This window comes from Mobula birostris, chromosome 2 (assembly GCF_030028105.1).
Source record: "Mobula birostris isolate sMobBir1 chromosome 2, sMobBir1.hap1, whole genome shotgun sequence".
Taxonomy (NCBI): Eukaryota; Metazoa; Chordata; class Chondrichthyes; order Myliobatiformes; family Myliobatidae; genus Mobula; species Mobula birostris.
The window spans coordinates 111059977-111080249 of NC_092371.1; the positions used below are offsets into that span (position 1 = coordinate 111059977).

Here is a 20273-nt window from a genome sequence, read left to right on the forward strand (position 1 = left end):
GTTTGTCGCCAACCCAGCAGTTAATGAGACTCTAATGACTGTGTCACGATTCAGAGGTGAGGTATGCGATATATTGGATATGTGATGTATTTTCATATGCATTAATACTTGGAGCCCTTTCGCGCAACAGTCAGAATGACTAGTGACGCAGGGAGGTAATAGTCCGGAAGCACGAGCTCAAATCCCATCACGCCAGCTGGGGAAGTTAAATTAAGTTAATCAAATACAAAACTAGTATCCGTAATAATGACCATGAAACTACCGGATTGTTGTTTTAAAAAAGCATCTGGTTCACAGTTGGAAATCTGTCGCCCTATCGACTCTGGCCTACATGCGACTCTAGACCCAGCGAATAATGGTCGACCCTTCACTGCTGTAATCAATGGTCAATCAAGCCGCGCAGTTCAAGGACAATTAGTGATGGCTAATAAATCCTGGCCGGCGCCTTCGATCGCCAGACATATCGCTGGAAAAGCATTTGCTTGAAGACATTTTTTCTCGTATTTTTTTTATCTGAAAAGGATGAACATAAAATCCGGTGTTGGGGCGACAAAAATTCTTGTTGCGGATGTCGCTGAGATTAACCGCTAAAATGGGAAATGTTGCAGTTGAATCAAGACGATGAGAGCATTACATATTTAACAACAACTTTATATACCGTGATTTGCAGATATGCCCGCTTATTTTAAGTCTGCCTCGACCCAGAGGGGCTGCCTACGAAGATGTTCACCAATAGGATATAACGAAACTTCTTAGTTCACCAAAGATATAAAAATAGCTAGATTAAGATTGCGTGTGTCGCTTTGGAATAGAATGTGGCCAGTTTACTGTACACCGATGGATGTTCTGCAATAACTTTTACGGCATGGCAAATTGAAACAACTTGCCCTTTTCTGTTATCTAAATCAGTATGCTATTGGTCGGTTAGCCCAACGCCAGTATTTTTGCATATGTTATTCCCAGAGTGAGGCTCAGATCAGATAATATCATTGGCACAGTAAAATTCGGGTGTTACTTTGACCTCGCGTTCCGAATGTCAGAGAGGCGTAAAAGTTTACAATTTCCATTGTTCATTCGTTCAAAGATTCGACGCATTCTGTAGATTCCGTCCCGCGTTTCAAATTTAATTTTTTTTAAAAAAATTAGTTTGCATTGTCTTTATTGACCATTAAGAATTACACATTGCTTCACGTAAGCTTTGATGTAATCGATAAACGTTAAGTTTAAGATCTTTTTCCATGCCTGTTACAATTTATCACCGAACTGGGTAGCTGTGTACTCACATTGTATTTTGCCGTCATAATCGATGTTTTCATGCCGAGTATCTTGGAAACCAATGAAATATTAAAATACAAAGACACCAAAGTTTAGAATGAATAATGCAAAAGCAGTGAAACCATTTAGACGTACTCTAGAGACGCCGTTTTAAAGTGAATCCAGTTTTGAGAGGTTTACTTCGTGAAAGTAAATAAAACGATAGACTTGATCATATTCTATTTGTATTTAAAGTTTCTGTACATATGTTATTTAACCCATCCCAATATCCTCTACAGTTACATTTGTACGACATGCATTGGGCAATTGAGATGACAATTGCTCTCGATGCCACAACACATAACTAACTCAGAACCTCATGAGTTAGTATTCAAATATCCAAAATGACAGTAACCTATCTTTATAAACTAGGATTTTCGTGGGTCACGTGACAATGATGCTGGCAATGGCCGCGGGGACTGGCTGTCACCGCTTTACCGCAAAGAATTTGTGTCACTACTAAAGTAAAATCGATAATGCTATTACCTAGAAAAAGATCCCGTTGAAGTCGTCAATACAGTCGTGCCAAAGCCAAGCTCACCAGTCCGCCGTGAGCCGTTTCACGTCGCAGTCTGCTTCAGCAGCGGCAGATCCTCACTCATTATGTAGTTAACAACTGTAGCAGTTTCGATGCGCTGAAACTTTAAGGAGGGTTTTGCTGCGGCCCGGCCCAAAACATTGCCAAGAAAGAACCAAGATCAATGCTCCCGGCCTGTAATCGAGTAACAGCTCAGAAGTCGAATCTTCATCCGGGAGAGGTTAGTAACCTCTTGTTTCACATGTTATCGCCACTCGGAGAGAGTGTAACTTCGACACGAAAAACTGAACAAATTCTGGCAGTGGGGGCCTTGTTCCTGCGATCGTTGAAACCGGCACTGGATTCACAGGCTGCATTGTCAGTAGGCGATTTATAAAAATTATATCTTGTTATATTCGTTGTTACGCTATGGAAAAGATAGACATTAGTGGCATATTGCAAATCCACTACAATAACCGAGACTACCCTGGACTTGGTTTCATGTATTACACCGTGTTTATCAAAATATTCAGAAATCTATGCCTCGGTGTTTCTGGACTAGTTACTAGATTTGTGAACCAGAACTTCTCTAAAGAACACACTGGTAGCGAGTGCGAGGTTTCATCCTGAAGCTTTCTGGCGAGGGAACAACATAACTGATATAATTTTACATATCTGCGTACATCTTTACTCACCGGAGCGCGGTCTATGGCCGAGAACTGCAGCTTAGAATTAGATTTTATTGAAAGTGAATAATTCTGACATTTACTGCTGAGGATGGTGTGAGGAGCAATACACGTGACTGCTCCGGTTTCCTCGCCAATTTCCAACTTGCTTGATTCAAAAGATAAACAGTCCTGCCGATATTTGTTTTATTACTTGGATCAGATGACAGAGTGATGGTTTCGTCATCTCACGCCCTTCTCGCACACACCGCGATTATTTTTTTGCAAACAAAAATCTTTTGTAACTTTAAAGTCTCAGCACAGCTCCGAATGCCAATGGCATCTTAAAAGCTGCTGACGTAATGGCTTAATAGTTGGGAGGAGGTGGTTGGTAGAGGGTGATGAAAGATAAAGCGGCGAGCCGCACTATGGAGACTGGGGAAGGAAGTTTGTGCCCGCGTTGATCTATCAAATCCCGTGCTTGTGTGAAAGTATTGATGTTCGAACCTGGGTCTGGGGAGACGTATTCACTACATATCGCCCGAATGCTCAAAACAAATCATAGTTTGGTTCACGTTACCGGAAGCCGCTTGCAACTTGTTCCTTTTTATCCGGACCGAATCGAAAGTCAGGACTCTTTTTTTTCTTTTAACCGCTGACAGCTCGAAGGATCGGAACTTCCAAGGGCTTGATGTATAACGGATGGACCTGCTGAATTCAACAATCGAATTCTTCCTACCTTACAGGAGACGGGGCGAGAACGGGGCATTTATGGACGGCACTGGCTGAGGACTTGACTGGAGGAAAGTGGCTGATATTATTAGAAGTTATCGCCCAGCTTCTTGGGAGCACAAGAGTCGCCAGTGATCAGCGAAAGGAGAGTTATCGGAATAAATCCGAACATACTGTTGAACCAACTCAAGCCTCGTGTTACATCTCTATATGTTAAATATATTCACACACTGCCATATATATCCATACGAACCAATTTCAGACCAAGATCGCAAGAATGAGCAAGCCCGCCGGATCAACAAGTGGGTGATGCATATAAATATGGATTTTTTTTGTGATGTGGGATTCTGGTGGAGCAAGTATTCCAATAATATTCAATTGACCAGTATCGGGAAGACGTGTGAATGGTAGATTTGTGAAGCTCTCTGCTGAGTGTGTGCATCAGTAACAAATACCAGGCTATATTTTATGATCAAAGTGCAGATTGAGAATATTTTGCTACTGGGCCTTGAACTACACCTCGAGCTGTTTTAGCCGAGACCGTTTTGACGGGCCGAGCACGGAGAGATGAAGTGCTCAAATGAAAGCTTTTTATTTGGTACTGGGCAACGGCTTAAGTTTGCAGGTCTTGGCTTATGGTCTCTAACGTTAGCTCGCTTACTGTATTTTAGTGATCCCGTTCCGAGTATCTATTACGCTGGTGTAGCTCGAGGACCTGTTACACACACAGGCTGGGGATTAACACATAGAACTTTGATTCTGGTCGCTGTGGTCTCTGGGTGTGAGCATTGTGGCGAAGGAGTTTTACTTTACCTTCGTAACTCCCATAGCATTTAAAAGGAGAGGGAAAATGTACAGAAGCTGCCAATTCCTTTCTTTAGCAACACGTCTAACTGGGGGGCTGTTAATATGAGGTTCCAACAGCAATCCGTTGCTGTCTTCCTTTACATCTCAAATGCACGACCAATGCTTACCTTTCTAACCTCTCCTCGAGTATTTTCACCATATCAAGTGATTTACATAGATTAACGTCTATTTATAATTCAGGTCCAATCGGCATACTGACACCGGGATTTAATTTTACACATCCAGAGTGAGTGTGTCGGTTTATTAATACTAAAACTACGCTCACTTTATATTAGCGTGACGCACATTCGCTAGTCATGGTAATAACTACTGATTTCTCATTCCTTAAACTAAAATGCATTGGTCTGATCAGGAGTTCCTTCCGCTATAGAATAGGGATTCATTTTATTTAAAGCATTTTTTTTTTGTTTGCTAAATTCAAATATTACAGCCAACGTATTGAAGTCAGTGAGCAACAATTTCAGTATTTGCTTGCCAAACAGACTGGGTTTCAGGTAAAACTTAGTCCGAGACCCTGGCCAGAACAAAACGGGGGTAGACGGCCTCGAACAGAACATCTTTATTAAGATTCACTCTGTTTGGTGAGGACCACGCAGAATACCACATAAGTGGCACTAAAATTATTCAAGGTGTTACTGAGGAATTCACAATGAAGCGCACCGATAAAAGCATTTCATCCTCTACATGATGTAGTCAGGCTCAAAAAGTTAAAGTTTTACAGTACAGAGCAAATGCTAAAAGATACAAATCTATGGTATTATAACTGTAACATGAAAATATATATCCCCAAGGATATTGAAATGGAAATGGTCGCATTTACTAAATTCATTGGCTAATGGGGAATGCTCTCTATATAAATGCTGAATCTGAACACGGGATTATTATCTACATGTTTAGTGTCACAAAGAAAGAAAAACCTAGATTTAAAAAGAAATGAAGAAAACATTAAATATACGTGAGCAGAAGTCAAGCTGAGTTAAACAGATAAACAAATGTCCTTGTAATCGAACCGAGTGAAACATTCAGAATTAACGAAACTACTGTCTTCTGTCCTCAGTATTGCAAGTTTTGCGTATGATACCGTTATTGGAGATTAAATTACAAACAAGAATGCTGATACATATTAAAATGTACAAACCCCACACATCCCCGACAGGGTATGCTTAATTATTTTGTTTTAGTTTTGCAAAAAATGTAAGTTAGTTTAACGAGGTGATGAATTGAACACGTTAACTTCAGAAATGGTCCATGCAGCAACATCTCGCACTCTTGCCAAGATGGGAAAAGGTATTTCTCCCATGGAGTCCCATCAATGCGTGCAAATTACATTGTTTCTGTGTGTTGAATTTCCTACTTTCTGTGAGCAAATATAACGTCTCTTGAGTTTTTTTTAATAATTTCACTATGATTTGTTAGAACGCAGTTTGATACACCCATCCCCATGCGGTTAGGTGAACTGTGGTGGGACTGGAGCTTTCACTAACTCTGCCTATTAGTTTATGTTGAGCACAAACAAGAATGCTATATGGGTGGCAATAGAAACCAACTCGTCTCCCAACAATCACTTTCCTCGAATCAAAGATAACTTCTTTCAACGGCTTATAGCATTGATGGTAATTACAGTAATATAATATGCCATATACTTTTAAGTAATTATTATACACAATAAGTGTCAAATGACCCCCTACTGACAGAAGTTAAAGGCATGTTTCCTAGTGAATAATATCGTGCTGCTTTTTATTTTACAAACGTCAAGACTAAAGCAGTCGATCACCTGTTTAATTATTTGCTCTACTAATAATGTTGCTACCTTAGTCCGTCGATTTCTTTTTTTTATTATTGAGAATTCGTTCTCCTTGGCTGAACTTTATTTGGAATATATTCCGACCGCGCGCGCGAGTGGTATTATAATTAGGGAATTTAGAAAAATAAAAGGGATAACATCTATAGGATTGAAAACTCCATTGTTTATTCTTATCGTGATATTATTGAGTGAAAAGGACTGATAAATATTTTGAGTGGCTTTTACGTTTCACATCGAACTTTTCTATGGCAGAAATCGTTTTTTTAAAAGTTTTTAAATTGTTTAATTTCAGCAGCGGTATCTCTGTATGCAAGAAACAAGAGATAGTGAATAATATCTCGATTTTCAATTTTTTAAAGAAAATCCAATATATGTGTCCATGATTATTCGCATGAGGAGCAAAATAAACATCTTTTCACATTTAAGTTCACTTTTCCCCATCGAAAGTAACTTTGGTGAGGTAACGACTAATAAACTCAATACTTTATGTTAATCAGATCTTTTCTTTTCTACATGAAGAAGGCTATGCGCGGTCTGAGCTTTGTGATGTTAAATGAAATTGAAGCCATACGATTGGACCTTGTCCTTACATATCGATTGCTTTCCCCTGCATCCATGCTGGCATTTCCGAATTCTCATGCTACCGTTTTTGACGGGTCACTGGTAAATCAGTGGGCAGGTGGGAATATATTCACATAATTACACATTTACGAAATGATTCCATTTTCACTGGACGCTGACGTTAATCAGATATCTGTTTTAAAATGACTTGATGGTCGATATCTTTCCTGTCCAGGTTCATTATACCACTTTTTAATTCGCGTCTTTGGAGAAGGTTTTAATCCCCCGCACTATAGTGCTGTTTTTCTTTAGCTCTTGTATAAAGCAGCTGTCAGGACTCATTTAAGAAAGTCATGACAGCTTGTCCTCATTGCGAGCAGTCAACAAGTTCAATGGGAAATCATTAACTCAACACTTTCCCCCCAATGTTCCGACTCGTAGTTTGACTATCACAGACATTGTTACAGCTGTCTGTACTTCTAAAACCCTGATTTTAAATTCCCATGGTCTGCATAAGCAACCTGCGACATAAAAAGTCCTCAAAGTCCCAAGATCCGATGATGTTCAACGTCAGATAACTGCTGACATCTCGACTAATGAGGATTTTCAAGAATTATACAGATGTAGAGTGTAACTACTGTCAATAGTATCAGACCGCTTTGACAAAGTGCCTATTTATTGCTAACTTACAGGTTCTCTGTGCCAGATGCTTTCCAGCGCATCAAGAAATACATTTTAAACAAGTCGTTTCTCGCTCGCCTTTCATGTCACTTTTATCCATTGACTCAAAAAAGGGAATCTGTTATCTTTTTGAAAAAAAAATTGTTCTTGGGTTGTAACACGATAATGTTACTACCCAGACTGATTTTCCCCGAGGCTGTTGCCAGGATCCTTGAAGCGCATCTCTCCTTGTGGCAACGCCCTCCTACTCCTGTATTAACCTGGTCAGTTTACTCGCCCCTTCTTTCGCTTGTTGTCCACATTTTTTTTTTGTCCATCCCCGTCTCTGAAGTAACAAATTGACCCACTTTGAATTGAATCCAAAATTTCAAAAGAGGATCCACAAATAAGAGTGTTTAAAAATCCTGTAAAGTAAGCGCACTTTAAAAAACTTCTCCAGGGTCAATGCGTCCATCAGTCAGCTTACAATTTATTTACAATAGTGGTTTATCTATTTTCATTGTTTTTAGGAACCAGTGTAAGCAGACTTTTCTGTCTGTTTCAAGGCGACACAGGGGTATACCATGTTTTACTTATTCATTGCAGCAAGCATATCTTAAACAGCTTCTTTAAAAAGTTTATTGATAAGAGCAGAAATATTTGGTGCCAAGTTCGACATAAATGTCCAGCCGCTCATGGTAATTGTCTTTAGTTGGATGGTGGGTCCTTTCCATGTAAATAAATTAAAATCTTTTGCTCTGGTAGATGATTTAACCCCATTTCTCTCTCTGTCGAGGTTGGTTGAGCCTGATAATAATGACACCCTATCCTCTCTAACTTCTGCTATGGCTGAAATAAACAAATAGATGAGCAATAATTTCCTAAAACTAAACGAAGATAAAACTGACATACTCTTGGATAGTCCCAAAGCTAAACAGAGGTAAACTTCTTGATAAACTTGGGAACTTGGCTCCCCTTGTAAAATCGGAAGTAACAAGCCTGGGTGTTATCCTTGATTTAGATTTGAATTTTAAACCCCACATAAAGAAAGTGGCCCGAGTATTTCTACACTTAAGAAATATTGTAAAGGTACTGTCACATAAAGATGCCGAAAAACTTACTCACGTCTTTATACCGAATAGACCAGATTACTGTAATGCAGTCCCCCCACCCCCAACTCATTCAGGACGCCGCTGCTAGACTTTTAACAAAAACCAGGAACAGGGGGCACATCACTCCCGTCCGAGGTACTCTCACTGGCTTCCTGAATCTTCTAGATTTGATTTTTAATGTTCTTTTAGTTGTTTTTAAAGCTCCCACTGGTCTGGAACCGGAGTAATCTCAGAAGTGCGTTCGTTTTATAGTCCTGTTCGAGATCTCAGGTCTTCTTCCGCCGGTCTCTTAAATTTAAACTATCTCCCTCAAACCATCATTGGCAGGTCAGCTTTTTTGAACCACGCTCCCAAACTATGGAATTCAATAGCTAAAACTATATAACAGATGCAGCCTCAGTTGACAATTTTAAACACCAACTCAAAACCTGTTTATTTAATCTTGCTTTTAATTAACGTCTTTCTGTCTTTTATTTTCATCCCATTGTAAAACACTTTGAACTACATGGTTTCTATGAAATTGCTCTATAAATAAGTTATTATTATTATTATTATTACTCGCATGTCTGCAATTCCCACTAGCTATGCCTGTTTAAGCTACTTGCAGGGTTGTGTAATTACTCAGCTCAAAACACAATCTCTGAAGGAATCTGATTGCCGCATATTTTGTGGTTCGAATCTAATTAATCCTGATTAATTACTAATGCTACACGCAATATACCTGAATATAACTGTTGTTGGAGCCACCGATGCACAGAACATGTGGAGATTTCCATGGTTTAAAAATGATAGATGCCAGACACTGACAACTTGCACCCGTGATTTTGTTTTGTGCATCTTACTCGTTCTCTTATGCAGGTCTGTGGCTAATAAAACGCTTATTTCCTGTGAGATTCCTAATGTCTCGATAGAAGGTCATCACTTCATTATTCCGAGAACATAATCTTCATTTTCAACACCCTTGATATTTCTTTATATTGGACTCCTAAATAAATCGTGCTTCTAACAATAACTTCAATTTGAAAACCTGAAAACCCTTTCATCTCCAACTTAAATCATCCAATTTGTCATTCCGTAGGTCGTATTTTGGATATTCCGTGCAAAGTCTGTGGAGACCGAAGTTCTGGTAAACATTATGGAGTTTATGCTTGTGACGGCTGCTCGGGTTTTTTTAAGCGCAGTATTCGCCGGAACAGAACCTACGTTTGCAAATCAGGAAATCAGGTACCAACGAAGCTCCAAGACCCGATGCGATTACCTTCTGTGCTCAGAACATTTGAGAAGCATTTCGCATCTCCTCGACACGCACGATTGGCTGAAATGTTCTTTCGAAAGGATATTATTTCGAAAGGACAGATCTGGCTGTGTGTTTGTCGGGATTCGCTCGTTTTCGGCAATTTATGGGAAACATGTCTGTCCCGTTACGCTGGGAGTAGCCGTAAAGATGCATCTACTTTCCACCAGTATGCCCGGCCTAATTTTTTTATGGGGGGGGTGGTTGTGGGAGTGAGAATTTACTCTTAAAAGTAGTTAGGATGCCGATTTCACTTTGTATTGCGGGATGGGGTGCTCGCCGGATTCCCATACGGGAATCTTGCTTACTAGGTTCCAGACCCTTATGGAAATTGTTAAGCGAGATGGACCAGGGGGGTCGGATCGACTCCGGCTGCTCGTGAAAAACAGCGTTGCGGCAGCGATGTTAAATCCTTCAGCAAGTTTGATTCGACACAGAACATTTGAGATTATTGTAGTGTTAGACCGGTCAGGGAAATCAAATCAAATCAAATCCAATCAAATCAAATCAATAAGTTAAACGTTTGTAAACTAATTTGACCTTATGTATAATGAAGATTTTCAAACTGATTTATGTTGCAGGGAATGAGAGACAATTTGGCTCTAGTTACTCAGTCATAAGCACAATATTTCGATTTCCACCTTCATTAAAGCACTCATACGCGTCGTCTAAAGTGAGACACATTTCATCCCTACCAAGCATAGTGTTTATTTTAGGCTACTTTTATCTTTTTAAAGGGTGGCTGTCCTGTAGACAAGACTCACAGAAATCAATGCAGAGCTTGCCGACTGAAAAAGTGTCTTGAAGTTAACATGAACAAAGATGGTAAGTTTTCTTTTCGTCATGTCTCAATCCAGCCACTCATGCCACCGCCTCTAGTTGTTGGGTGTTTCTATCTGCGATTTAAACTAATCTTCCCTTCTAAGCATAATATCGTTCGCCCAATTTGAGTATCTAAACCATAATACGATTTTCAACTTTTTGTCGTAGATGGAAAACACTTCTTATAAATCTTACTTAGTTCAAATTGTAATTCTTTGTTGTATCAGAGCAGGACACGAACCACGCTATGCCACCGAATCAACATGATCCCTACCCAAGCTTATTAATACTTCACTGGGAGTCATCCATTGCAAATGTCTTTCATAAATGGCTTCTATTGTTGTTTGATATTCAAAACAAAAATGATTGCATTTCCATCTTTTTGCTCCTTAACGAGATGTTGACATCAGTGACAATGCCGACATTGTATTGTCCATGTCCATCCCTAATTTGCCCGAACCGGTGAGGTAGTTGAACATTTTTCAGGTTCAAGCTTTGTCACACGCAGGCCAGACTTCACAGATTTCCGGAAGGACATTCCGGAAATAGGCGGACTTTTAGTGTTTTTAGTAAAAGAGCTTTTATTTGGAAAATTCAGTGTCCATTTGATTACCTGAATTAAAGTTCCTATTAATCACATCCAGTAAAAAACTTCCCCCCAATTCCTCTTTAAAATTCCTTCCTCTCACCTTAAACTAATTTCCTCTTGTTTTTCATACTCCACCATGAGAGAAAGTTTCTGATTACCCCATCTATGCTTCTATAATATTATTTGCCTGTTTCAATCACCCCTAAGCCTCCTTCGCACCGGGAAAATTAAATCCAACCTAAGGTCCTCAAGTCCTGCTGAATCTCCTCTGCGGTCTCTTCAGCGCCATCACATTCTTCTTAGCTGTAATATGCCATTAAACGCTTAGAAAAATAAAATGCTTTGGAATAATTAGCTAGAAAATCTATCTTCAAATCAAGATGCTGCCCAATCCTCAACATAAACTACCCAATAATTTTCAAATTTAGTGGAAGAAATACATTTTTCGGCCGACATTGAACTATTGACAAGTGCTTTCGGCGGAAACTTGATTTAGGTCTAGATATCCCCTACCAGACCCCAGCCATTTCCTTTCCTTCTAATGCTTTCATATGTGTGTGCGTTTCTCTCTCGGCGTGTCCCTTTCGGGCAACCCACACGCACGATAACCTATCGATTAGGATAGCTTGTGGTTTTAGTCCCGAGTGGGACCGAATCCCTAACCTATATGGCGCCGCTTTTCTGGAGCAGTTTGGCAGAAACCGTTCCTCAAGAATATCATGTAGGCCTTCCCTTCCACCTCTCCCTCTTTTTTGCCTTAAAGCTGCAGATGAAACCAAAGGTCATTTTCCCGCCATTCTTATTGGTTAGAAACTATTTATTCAACAGGCAAATCCGCGATCCAACCCCCAACCCATTCAGACTGAAATTTTTTAACAGTTGATTTGAAGACTGTTTGTTACTCGGTTGTTAGGTTAATTAAATCGAATGACTGATTTGCTGAGACTTAATTAGAAGGATGAAATTCGCAAACATCCCAAGTTATAATGGGGATGAATGTCATTTAATTAGTGTTTCATTTTTATGATTAAAACTACTGATATCACGTTCAATATTTTGGCAGCAAGTGCGTGACGTTTTACAATTCATGATGTACGTACAATGTAGAAATCTCTGATCTGCTGTTGCCACATATGTTTCGTGTCTGCTCTGTTTCTCGTATCGACGTGGTGTCCATTCAATTGGGCAGATGAAATAATCAGCTTTTTTTTAATACAGCCATTCTCAGAGCAAAATTCAATCAGCAGCCGCAATCATATTTTGTGGCCAAACACTGTTTTCGTTAAATGACTTTTAAACTCGAACTTTTCCTTATGGGTGCGGAGGCTCGGTGCTTAATTCGCTGAAGTAACCGTTTCGAACTGATAATCCGAAACAGCCTTCAGATTCCGCCCCGGCACTTGGGCCATGCTGAACAACACACTCTAACTCCAGAATGGAAAGAGATCATCAGAGATGGACAAGGTGAAATTGGCGGATGATTGTAAATACTGGTTGATGTGATACAGGGAGAGAAAAAAAAGCCATTCGGCCCAACCAGCTCATGCTCTATTCAAGCCTGCACCTAAGTTTCCTCGTCTAAATCTACCAGGGCGACGTTCTACTGTCTTCTTCCATTGTCAAACTTCTGTTAAAATGTATTCACTTCACCTGCAAAGGAGATTTCCTCATTTTCCAGGGTTCCCAAATGATTTGCTGTTGACTTATTTTTATTAATGGGCTCCTATTAAACATTTCCTGACAAAGGAGACAATATCTCTCCATCCTTCCAACAAAACCTTTTGTCTTTGGAAAGAACAACAGGAATTCTGCAGATGCTGGAAATTCAAGCAACACACATCAAAGTTGCTGGTGAACGCAGCAGGCCAGGCAGCATCTCTAGGAAGAGGTGCTGCCTGGCCTGCTGCGTTCACCAGCAACTTTGATGTGTGTTGCTTGTCTTTGGAAAGACATGCTTCAGGTCAACTGTCTATCCTCTTTCTTGAAGCGGGAAGACGCTCCATCTGTTGAAAATCCAAACATCTGCAGATGCTGGAAACCTGAAATTAAAAATAGTGGAAGCTGCCGGAACACACACAGTAGGTTAGACAACACCTGTGGAAAATAAAAGTTAGCGTTTTCATGCTAAAGACTAATATTCATCAGGTTTCTGATGTGTCCGTCCTTACACCTCTTCTCCGCACCCCCTCCTCAGGCTCTGCTTCCTCTGGTATCTTACATTTATCACAAAGAGGTAGCCCTTTCAGCCCACTGGGTACGTGTTTGCTTCCATGGGAGCCATCCCCTCAGTCCCATGTCCCCTCTTCCCATTTCTCTATACTCCTTGTAATTTGTTCTCTCAGATGATTACCCATTTAGTCCCCTTAACTCTTTTTACATAAGGCAAAGAGCATAGAGCATATAACATAGACCATAGAGCATAGATCAGTACCACTAACCTATGCTGAGATATAATTAACAGCTACCAATAAGCCTACCAGTCTTTCTTTGAGGTGTGGGAGGAAACCGGGGCACTCAGGAAACCAATGTAGTCATGAAGATGAGTGTAAGTACTGCACAAAAAACAGCCCAGGTCAGGCTTGACGCTGGGTCCTAAAGATATGAGGCAGCATCAGGAACTGCTGCATTAGCATGGCACACATATGTCTAACCAAGGTTTGATATAGGTTTTGCATAACTTTCCTACCTCTTAATACTTCCTCTCAAGAAATAAACCCTGGTGATTGATTGGCATTTTATGGCCTTGTTAATCTGTGGTGCAACTTTCAGTGATCCTAGCATTTGTTTGTCTGCCCAGTCTGCACTCACGTTTTCCAAGAGCTGTGACCTTCCTATTCCTTCTGCCAAAATGTCGTAGTGTACGGTTAACTGTGCTGGTTTTTATTCACATGTATTTGCTTATGATGCAGACTTACTAACGAATTCATAATTTGTTGTCTCCATTGTCTTTTCTCACTACCCACACTTCTCACCTTCACCACCCCCATCATCCTGAGTATCTCAGCCACTGCCACCCCACCAAATCTAGTATCATTCATATATTTAATAGTTGTGTTTATGTTTCCATAATCTAAACTGTACTGTCAATTGAAGTTAATGGTATCAGGCAAGGTGATTCACCCCACTGTGTACTTGCCTGCTGTGAAAGAGCTATTGTAAACAATCCACCTTCTCACATTTTGTCCTGCAGCCTTGAGGTTCAGGGTGAGCCCAGATGTATCAAAAACTTATCCTAGATTGCCTTTAAAGTATTCAGGGCTTTTACGTCCACCACCCCAGGGCCAGATGTGAAAAATGGACCAGGTACATACAGGTAGATGGTTGAATGAAGTTATATTTAGAGATAAATTTTAATCATCAATTGCAATTTATGAACATAGAAGTTATCCAGCAATTGATTGACATCTTATTTTTCCCATTCACACGGTTTCTTATTTAGACTCACAGTACTTTGCTAAAGTCTTGGGCACACTTATATAGCTAGGGTGCTGAATACTTTTGCACAGTATTGTAGTAATTTTATGTATTGCACTGTACTAGTGCCACAAAAAAATCATGACATTTATGCGTGATGATAAACCTGATTCCGATATGGGTCTTCATTCTGGACTGAGAATGGGGAGGGTGCAAGAAGAGGGAACTCCTGATTGGAGAAACGGAAGGGAGAGGGAATGGACAGGGAAGCACAGAGAGGCATTCTGTAATGATCAATAAACCAATTATTTGGAATCAAATAACCCTGTCTGCTGTCTCGGGGTTGGGTGAGTCTGCATCCATACCACCCCTCACCCCTGACACTCCTTCTCTGCCACCTATCCCCCCCGCAGTGCTCTACCCTCACCATTCCCAACATCTTTTGCTCCCGCCAGATTTACAAACTCACTCTCTGCTCTACATTGACAAATATAGTACTATACAAAAGTCCCAGGCACTCTAGCAATATATATGTGCCTAAGACTTTTGTACTGTACTGTAGCTACAACAGTTTCAACTTTATCATGTCTCCTCTGCCATGCAATAAATACTATACAAAAAGATCATTGTAAATATTCCTACTGGGGGCATTCACAGCAAATCATGCTGTGAATGTTTCTGTGGACATTGTTTCTGTGGAATACAGACAAAACTTACCGTTCTTGGTTCCATCGCTCTTTCAATGCAACAAAGTCCTCTCTAATTACTATATTATCTTAAATCCATGTCTCTGTTATTGACCTCTTTGCTGGGGAAATAATCCCTTCTAACCATTCCACAAAGTCCTCCCTCAATTTATCAAACTTTAACTGAGTCTCTTTGTCCTTCTATTCCAAAGTACACCACCACAAGTCCTCACAGCCCCGTTTCACCAGTTTGAGCAATATACTCCCCTGAAACCTGTACAGGGCTATCATGTTTCCTGTAATACTGCAATTGGAACTCTCTCTAGATGTTGTGTACCAAGTGTTTTCAACAACTCTTGTATGTTATCCTTGCTCTTATATTCAAAGCCCTGGGCAGTAAAGAATCATCCCACAAATCCTCTTAACCAGCACATTCCGTTTCTCAGCAACTTAAGGGATTTTTAAACACATCCTTCTAGATCTTTCTATTTCCCTGCACATCTCAGTTACATGTACATGCCTTTGCATTGTTTGCCCTCCCCAAATGCATTTCTTGCAATTTTCTGGACTGAATTGTATTTGCTGCTTTTCAGCCCGGTGAAATAAATCCATTGATATCTTTCTGTGGCCAGCAACTTCCTTCCTTTCAAAGGTTCAAAGGTCCAAAGGTCCAATTTAATGGCAGAGAAATGTATACAATCTTCCTCCTGAAATACTTCTTCTTCGCAAACATCCACAGAAACAGAGAAGTGCCTCAAAGAATGAACGACAGGTTAAACGTAAGAACCCCAAGTCCCCCCAGCTCCCCCTCCCTCCAGTGCGAAAGCGGCAGCGAGCAACAATCCCCCCTCCCCCCACCGGCAAAAAAAACATCGGCACCATCACCAAGCCCTCAAGCGTGAGCAAGGCGACAGCAAGATATAGACTTGCAGTTACCCCAAAGACTTCGCGTAACACCCGGCTTTCGACATTCTCTCTCTCTCTCTCTCTCTCCCTAATAAGGGAGAAAAAGATGTCTCCATCTTCCCAGAGAGCGGGGAGACATAACAAACAACTTCAGTTAGTCCTGACGAAGGGTCTCGGCCTGAAACGTCGACTGTACCTCTTCCTACAGATGCTGCCTGGCCTGCTGCGTTCACCAGCAACTTTGATGTGTGTTGCTGTAACAAACAACTCGCTGGTTTACGATGTTAAAAAGTCCGTTACGTCGCTTTTTTTCGAGCTCTGTGCCCGAAGATCGCAAAGATCCCGGGTCTTCGGGCCCACAGCAGATATCCTGACTCCCCCGACGACACACGGATCTCCTGTCCTGACACCAGAGATCTTAGGCTTCCGAATTCGAGGCGTGCCGAACAACAGCCAGTCCTGAAACCCCGAGAACGGGTCCCATTCCAGCAAAGAACCGAGGTCAGCGTGTAACTCCAGGCCAGGGTCTTCAAAAGAACCCTGAAATGGGAAAACAGAGATATTAAAGATGGAAATGGAGCTGTTTCCGAAGATGCAAGTAAAGGAGTCACCTTTTAGCGCCATCTTAACTCCGCCTCTTCATCAATTATGTTCTGGTTTGAGTGTCTCCGAAACTGCTGATCTTCTGTCTGGTAATAACGACTATCCCATAGTCAAAGTCACTTAGCTCACATCTCTTCCCCATTCTGATGTTTGGTTTGAACAAATAAACCTCCTGACCATGTCTACTGCCACATGATAGGCTGATTAGATATTTCCATTAATGAGTGGGTGCACCCCATGAAATGGTCGCTGAGCGCAACATACTGGAAAATGGTAAATTATTGTCCACCAGGTGAAGAAGTCATCAGTGTAAGTGCGAAGAACCATTGTTTCAGGATAGAGGGTGGACTGAGAATGTTCCTCTCCCAGGACGGTTCTGAAATGGAATTCTCTACCTCAGTGAACCATGTCTGAGTATAGTCAAGGCAGATATATCTCGGATTAATTACATGGAGAATCGCAGGACACGGCAATATGGTAGGAGAGTGGAATTAGGGCAGGCATGAGATTATTGAGGCAGAATAGGCTCAAGTCAGTGTATGGCCTATTAATTTACATAGTGTCTTTCAAAACCTCCATTGGGCAAGACACTTTAAACCCAATTAAGTACTTAAATGGCCACTGTTGTAAAGTGAATGTCACGACAGATAATGAGGTATTGAATATCCAAGTGGGTACAAGAAATAAGAGCAGGAATCGACCATACATTCACTGAGGCCTGCTCTGTCTTTCAACAATATCATGTCTGAGCCCATTTTACCACTGTATACTTGTATTCCTTGATTTCCTTTGTGCCTCAGAATTTATCATTATTGTTATGATGACGATGTCTGCCTGTTACTGGCGTTTAGGGCAGCAATGAAGGTCCTCCATCTCTGGCAGTGTTCACTGTGTCAGTAGCCTCCTCTTGGTTTTCACTACTGTCAGTCATGCAAGTCTTGGGTGGAGATTCAGAAATAGTGCCGCACTCAGATGCAAGAGGATTCTTCATTGCTGTTTCCATAACAATTTTGTTTTACCAGTCAGGGTGGTTAGCCCTGAGCTGAACCCCCGAACCTGGAGGACTGGTGGACCACTCTTAGTCTGGCCTCTACTGTTTGGCATGGGTGACCCTACCAAGAGCCAAAGCATAAGACCCTGATTCCAGCCAATATATTTCTCTGGGTCTTTGAGACACACAAGCCTCCAAACCACGACAAGGTTGTGGTCCACTTGGAAAATTATTGCATATAGTTAGCAGAGTAACCAGAGTATCCTGGATTAGAGAATTTCACTTTAGAATCCTCCTGCGTCTCAGTTGCAATGTCCCACTCTTAGCCTGAAGCAACAGACACTAGTTCTATACTATCCTTCCATCAAAGGAAACAGACTTGAGTAACTCAAAAACTCTAAGATTTTTCCATGTATTTAATAGGATCTCCTCTCATCCTTGTAAATTAAAGCACTGCAGTCCATTGTAATCAATTTACCTTAAAAGTAGGCAAATAATTTGGATGCATCGAGTGTAAACTACTTCGAAGATCTGCCATATCTAGAGTACTTTTTTCTTCATTTCTTCTGAACAGTATGATTCAATTAGGGTTAATTAGTGCAGCTCAAAATTCTCATTCTTCCTTTGTAACCGAAGGGAATCAGTTACTCTTAAATTCCATACATCTCTACCACAGGAGGTGAAAGGAGCTCTTTCCCTCTGCTAGCCTACAGGTCACCCTTGGGTTAGATGTTGCACCCATTTAGCCCCCCAATCAGGGTCACATGAAGCCATGGGAGCAGGTGATGGATGGTCATATGTGCAACTGGTGCATATCACAAGTCCTGGTTATGCAAACACAGACACCAGGCAGACAATCTCTGAAGAGTTTTTGATAATGGCTGGGGTCACCCTTCTTGTAAAGACGTTGCCCAGAGAGAAGGCAATGGCAAAAAACTTCTGTAGAAAAGTTTGCCAAGAACAATCATGGTCAAGACCATGATTGCCCACATTATACAACATGCACATAATGAATGAATGAATATGTATTCCCTGATCTAAGTGAATGACTAATCATCAAACCAAAGCACACCTGATTTGTTTCTCTTTGGCTCCTGTCATGTTTTCTTACGCTTTTTCTCCACAGCCGTGCAACATGAAAGAGGACCCAGAACATCCACGATAAGGAAGCAAGTAGCTCTATATTTTCGGGGGCATAAGGAAGTGAATGGAGGAGTCACTCCTTACCCATCTGCTGCATTGCCTGGACCAGCTTTCTTCACTGCTGTAACCCAGTTAGAGACACACAACATTGACCTCAATACTGGGCCAGATCATCAGGCGCTAGTAGGCTTACCACAGCCGACTCCAAAGGTAAATGACTATCTACAATAGTAATGACACAGATATTGATAGTCACCTTTAAGATGCACTCGACAGACACATCAACAGCCAGGGTTGGTGGGACTTTGATCACGTCCAGGCAGATGGGATTAATTTAACTTATCATCATGGTTGGCACAGACATCATGGGCCAAAAGAGCTGTTCCTGTGCTCCACTCTTCCATGTTCCATGTCCTTTTTCACCTTTGATATCAAACAGCAAAGAAAATCTGTGAATAATTGATGCCATTAATTCTTAGTGAATACAGCCAGAGGCAGAAAGGTTTCCTGCATAAAATATTTCTCTAATTTATTTAGTCACAAAAGCATTTGTATCAATAAAAACGAGGGCCCAATTTTTATTTAAATATTAATAGTTACTTAGCTCAAATTGTTTCTTCTAATGCAGATGATGTGAATCTGAAACAAAAACAGGACGTGCTGGAGGTACTCATGAGGTCAGGCAGCATCTGCAGAGAGAAGAGAACTAGCATAGACATTTCTATGTAAGGTCATCGATCTGCAACATTAATCTCCCCCGATGCTACCTTACCTGTTGAGTATTTCAATAATTCCAAATTTTCAGCGACTTGTGTTCTTAATTTCACAGTTCTAGTACATAGTTTTTTTAAAAATCTCCTTTGTCCTCGTTCATGTGTGTCTCCCTTTGTTGACATCCCCTCTAAACAGCGCAGCTGTCATTAACCAACCCTCACTGCCCTCGACACTAACAGTATCTGAGTCATCTTGATTCACATGGCCTCAATCTTATGAGATGTTCTCGCCTCTCCAAACCCCTGCCTGCTGTCACTTAAAACATGCTTGTCTTCTCATAAGAACATAAGAATTAGGAGCAGGAGTCGGCCTTCTGGCCTGTCAAGCCTGCTCTGCCAATCAATAAGATCATAGCTGATCTGGCCATGGACTCATCTCCACCAACCTACCTTTCCCCCATAACCCTTAATTCGCTACGATGCAAAAATCTATCCAACCTTGTCTTAAATATACTTACTGAGGTAGCCTCTGCTGCTTCATTGGGCAGAGAATTCCACAGATTCACCACCCTCTGGGAAAAGCAGTTCCCCTTCATCTCCATCCCAAATCTACTCTGCCATATCTTGAGGTTATGTCCCCTAGTTCTAGTCTCACCTATCAGTGGAAACAACTTTCCTGCCTCTATCTTATCCATCCTTTTCACAATTTTACATGTTTCTATAAGATTCCCTCTGATTCTCCTGAATTCCAGTGAGTACAGTTCCAGGGGGCTCAATCTCTCCTTATAGTCTAACCCACTCATCTCTGGAATCAACCTGGTGAACCTCCTCTGCACTGCCTCCAATTCCAGTATATCCTTCCTCGAGTAAGGAGACCAGA

At 41.1% G+C, this 20273-nt stretch overlaps 1 protein-coding gene across 1 annotated transcript in view; it reads left to right on the forward strand.

The window, feature by feature from the left end:
• The first annotated feature begins 3505 nt into the window (after positions 1 to 3505).
• nr2e1 (nuclear receptor subfamily 2, group E, member 1) overlaps positions 3506 to 20273 on the forward strand; it is a 36135-nt gene continuing 19367 nt past the window's right edge. The window contains exons 1-4 of the mRNA XM_072277608.1: positions 3506 to 3530; positions 9311 to 9456; positions 10264 to 10351; positions 18664 to 18890. Of these exons, the coding sequence (XP_072133709.1) occupies positions 3506 to 3530; positions 9311 to 9456; positions 10264 to 10351; positions 18664 to 18890 (486 nt within the window). The remainder of the gene's footprint in view (positions 3531 to 9310; positions 9457 to 10263; positions 10352 to 18663; positions 18891 to 20273) is intronic.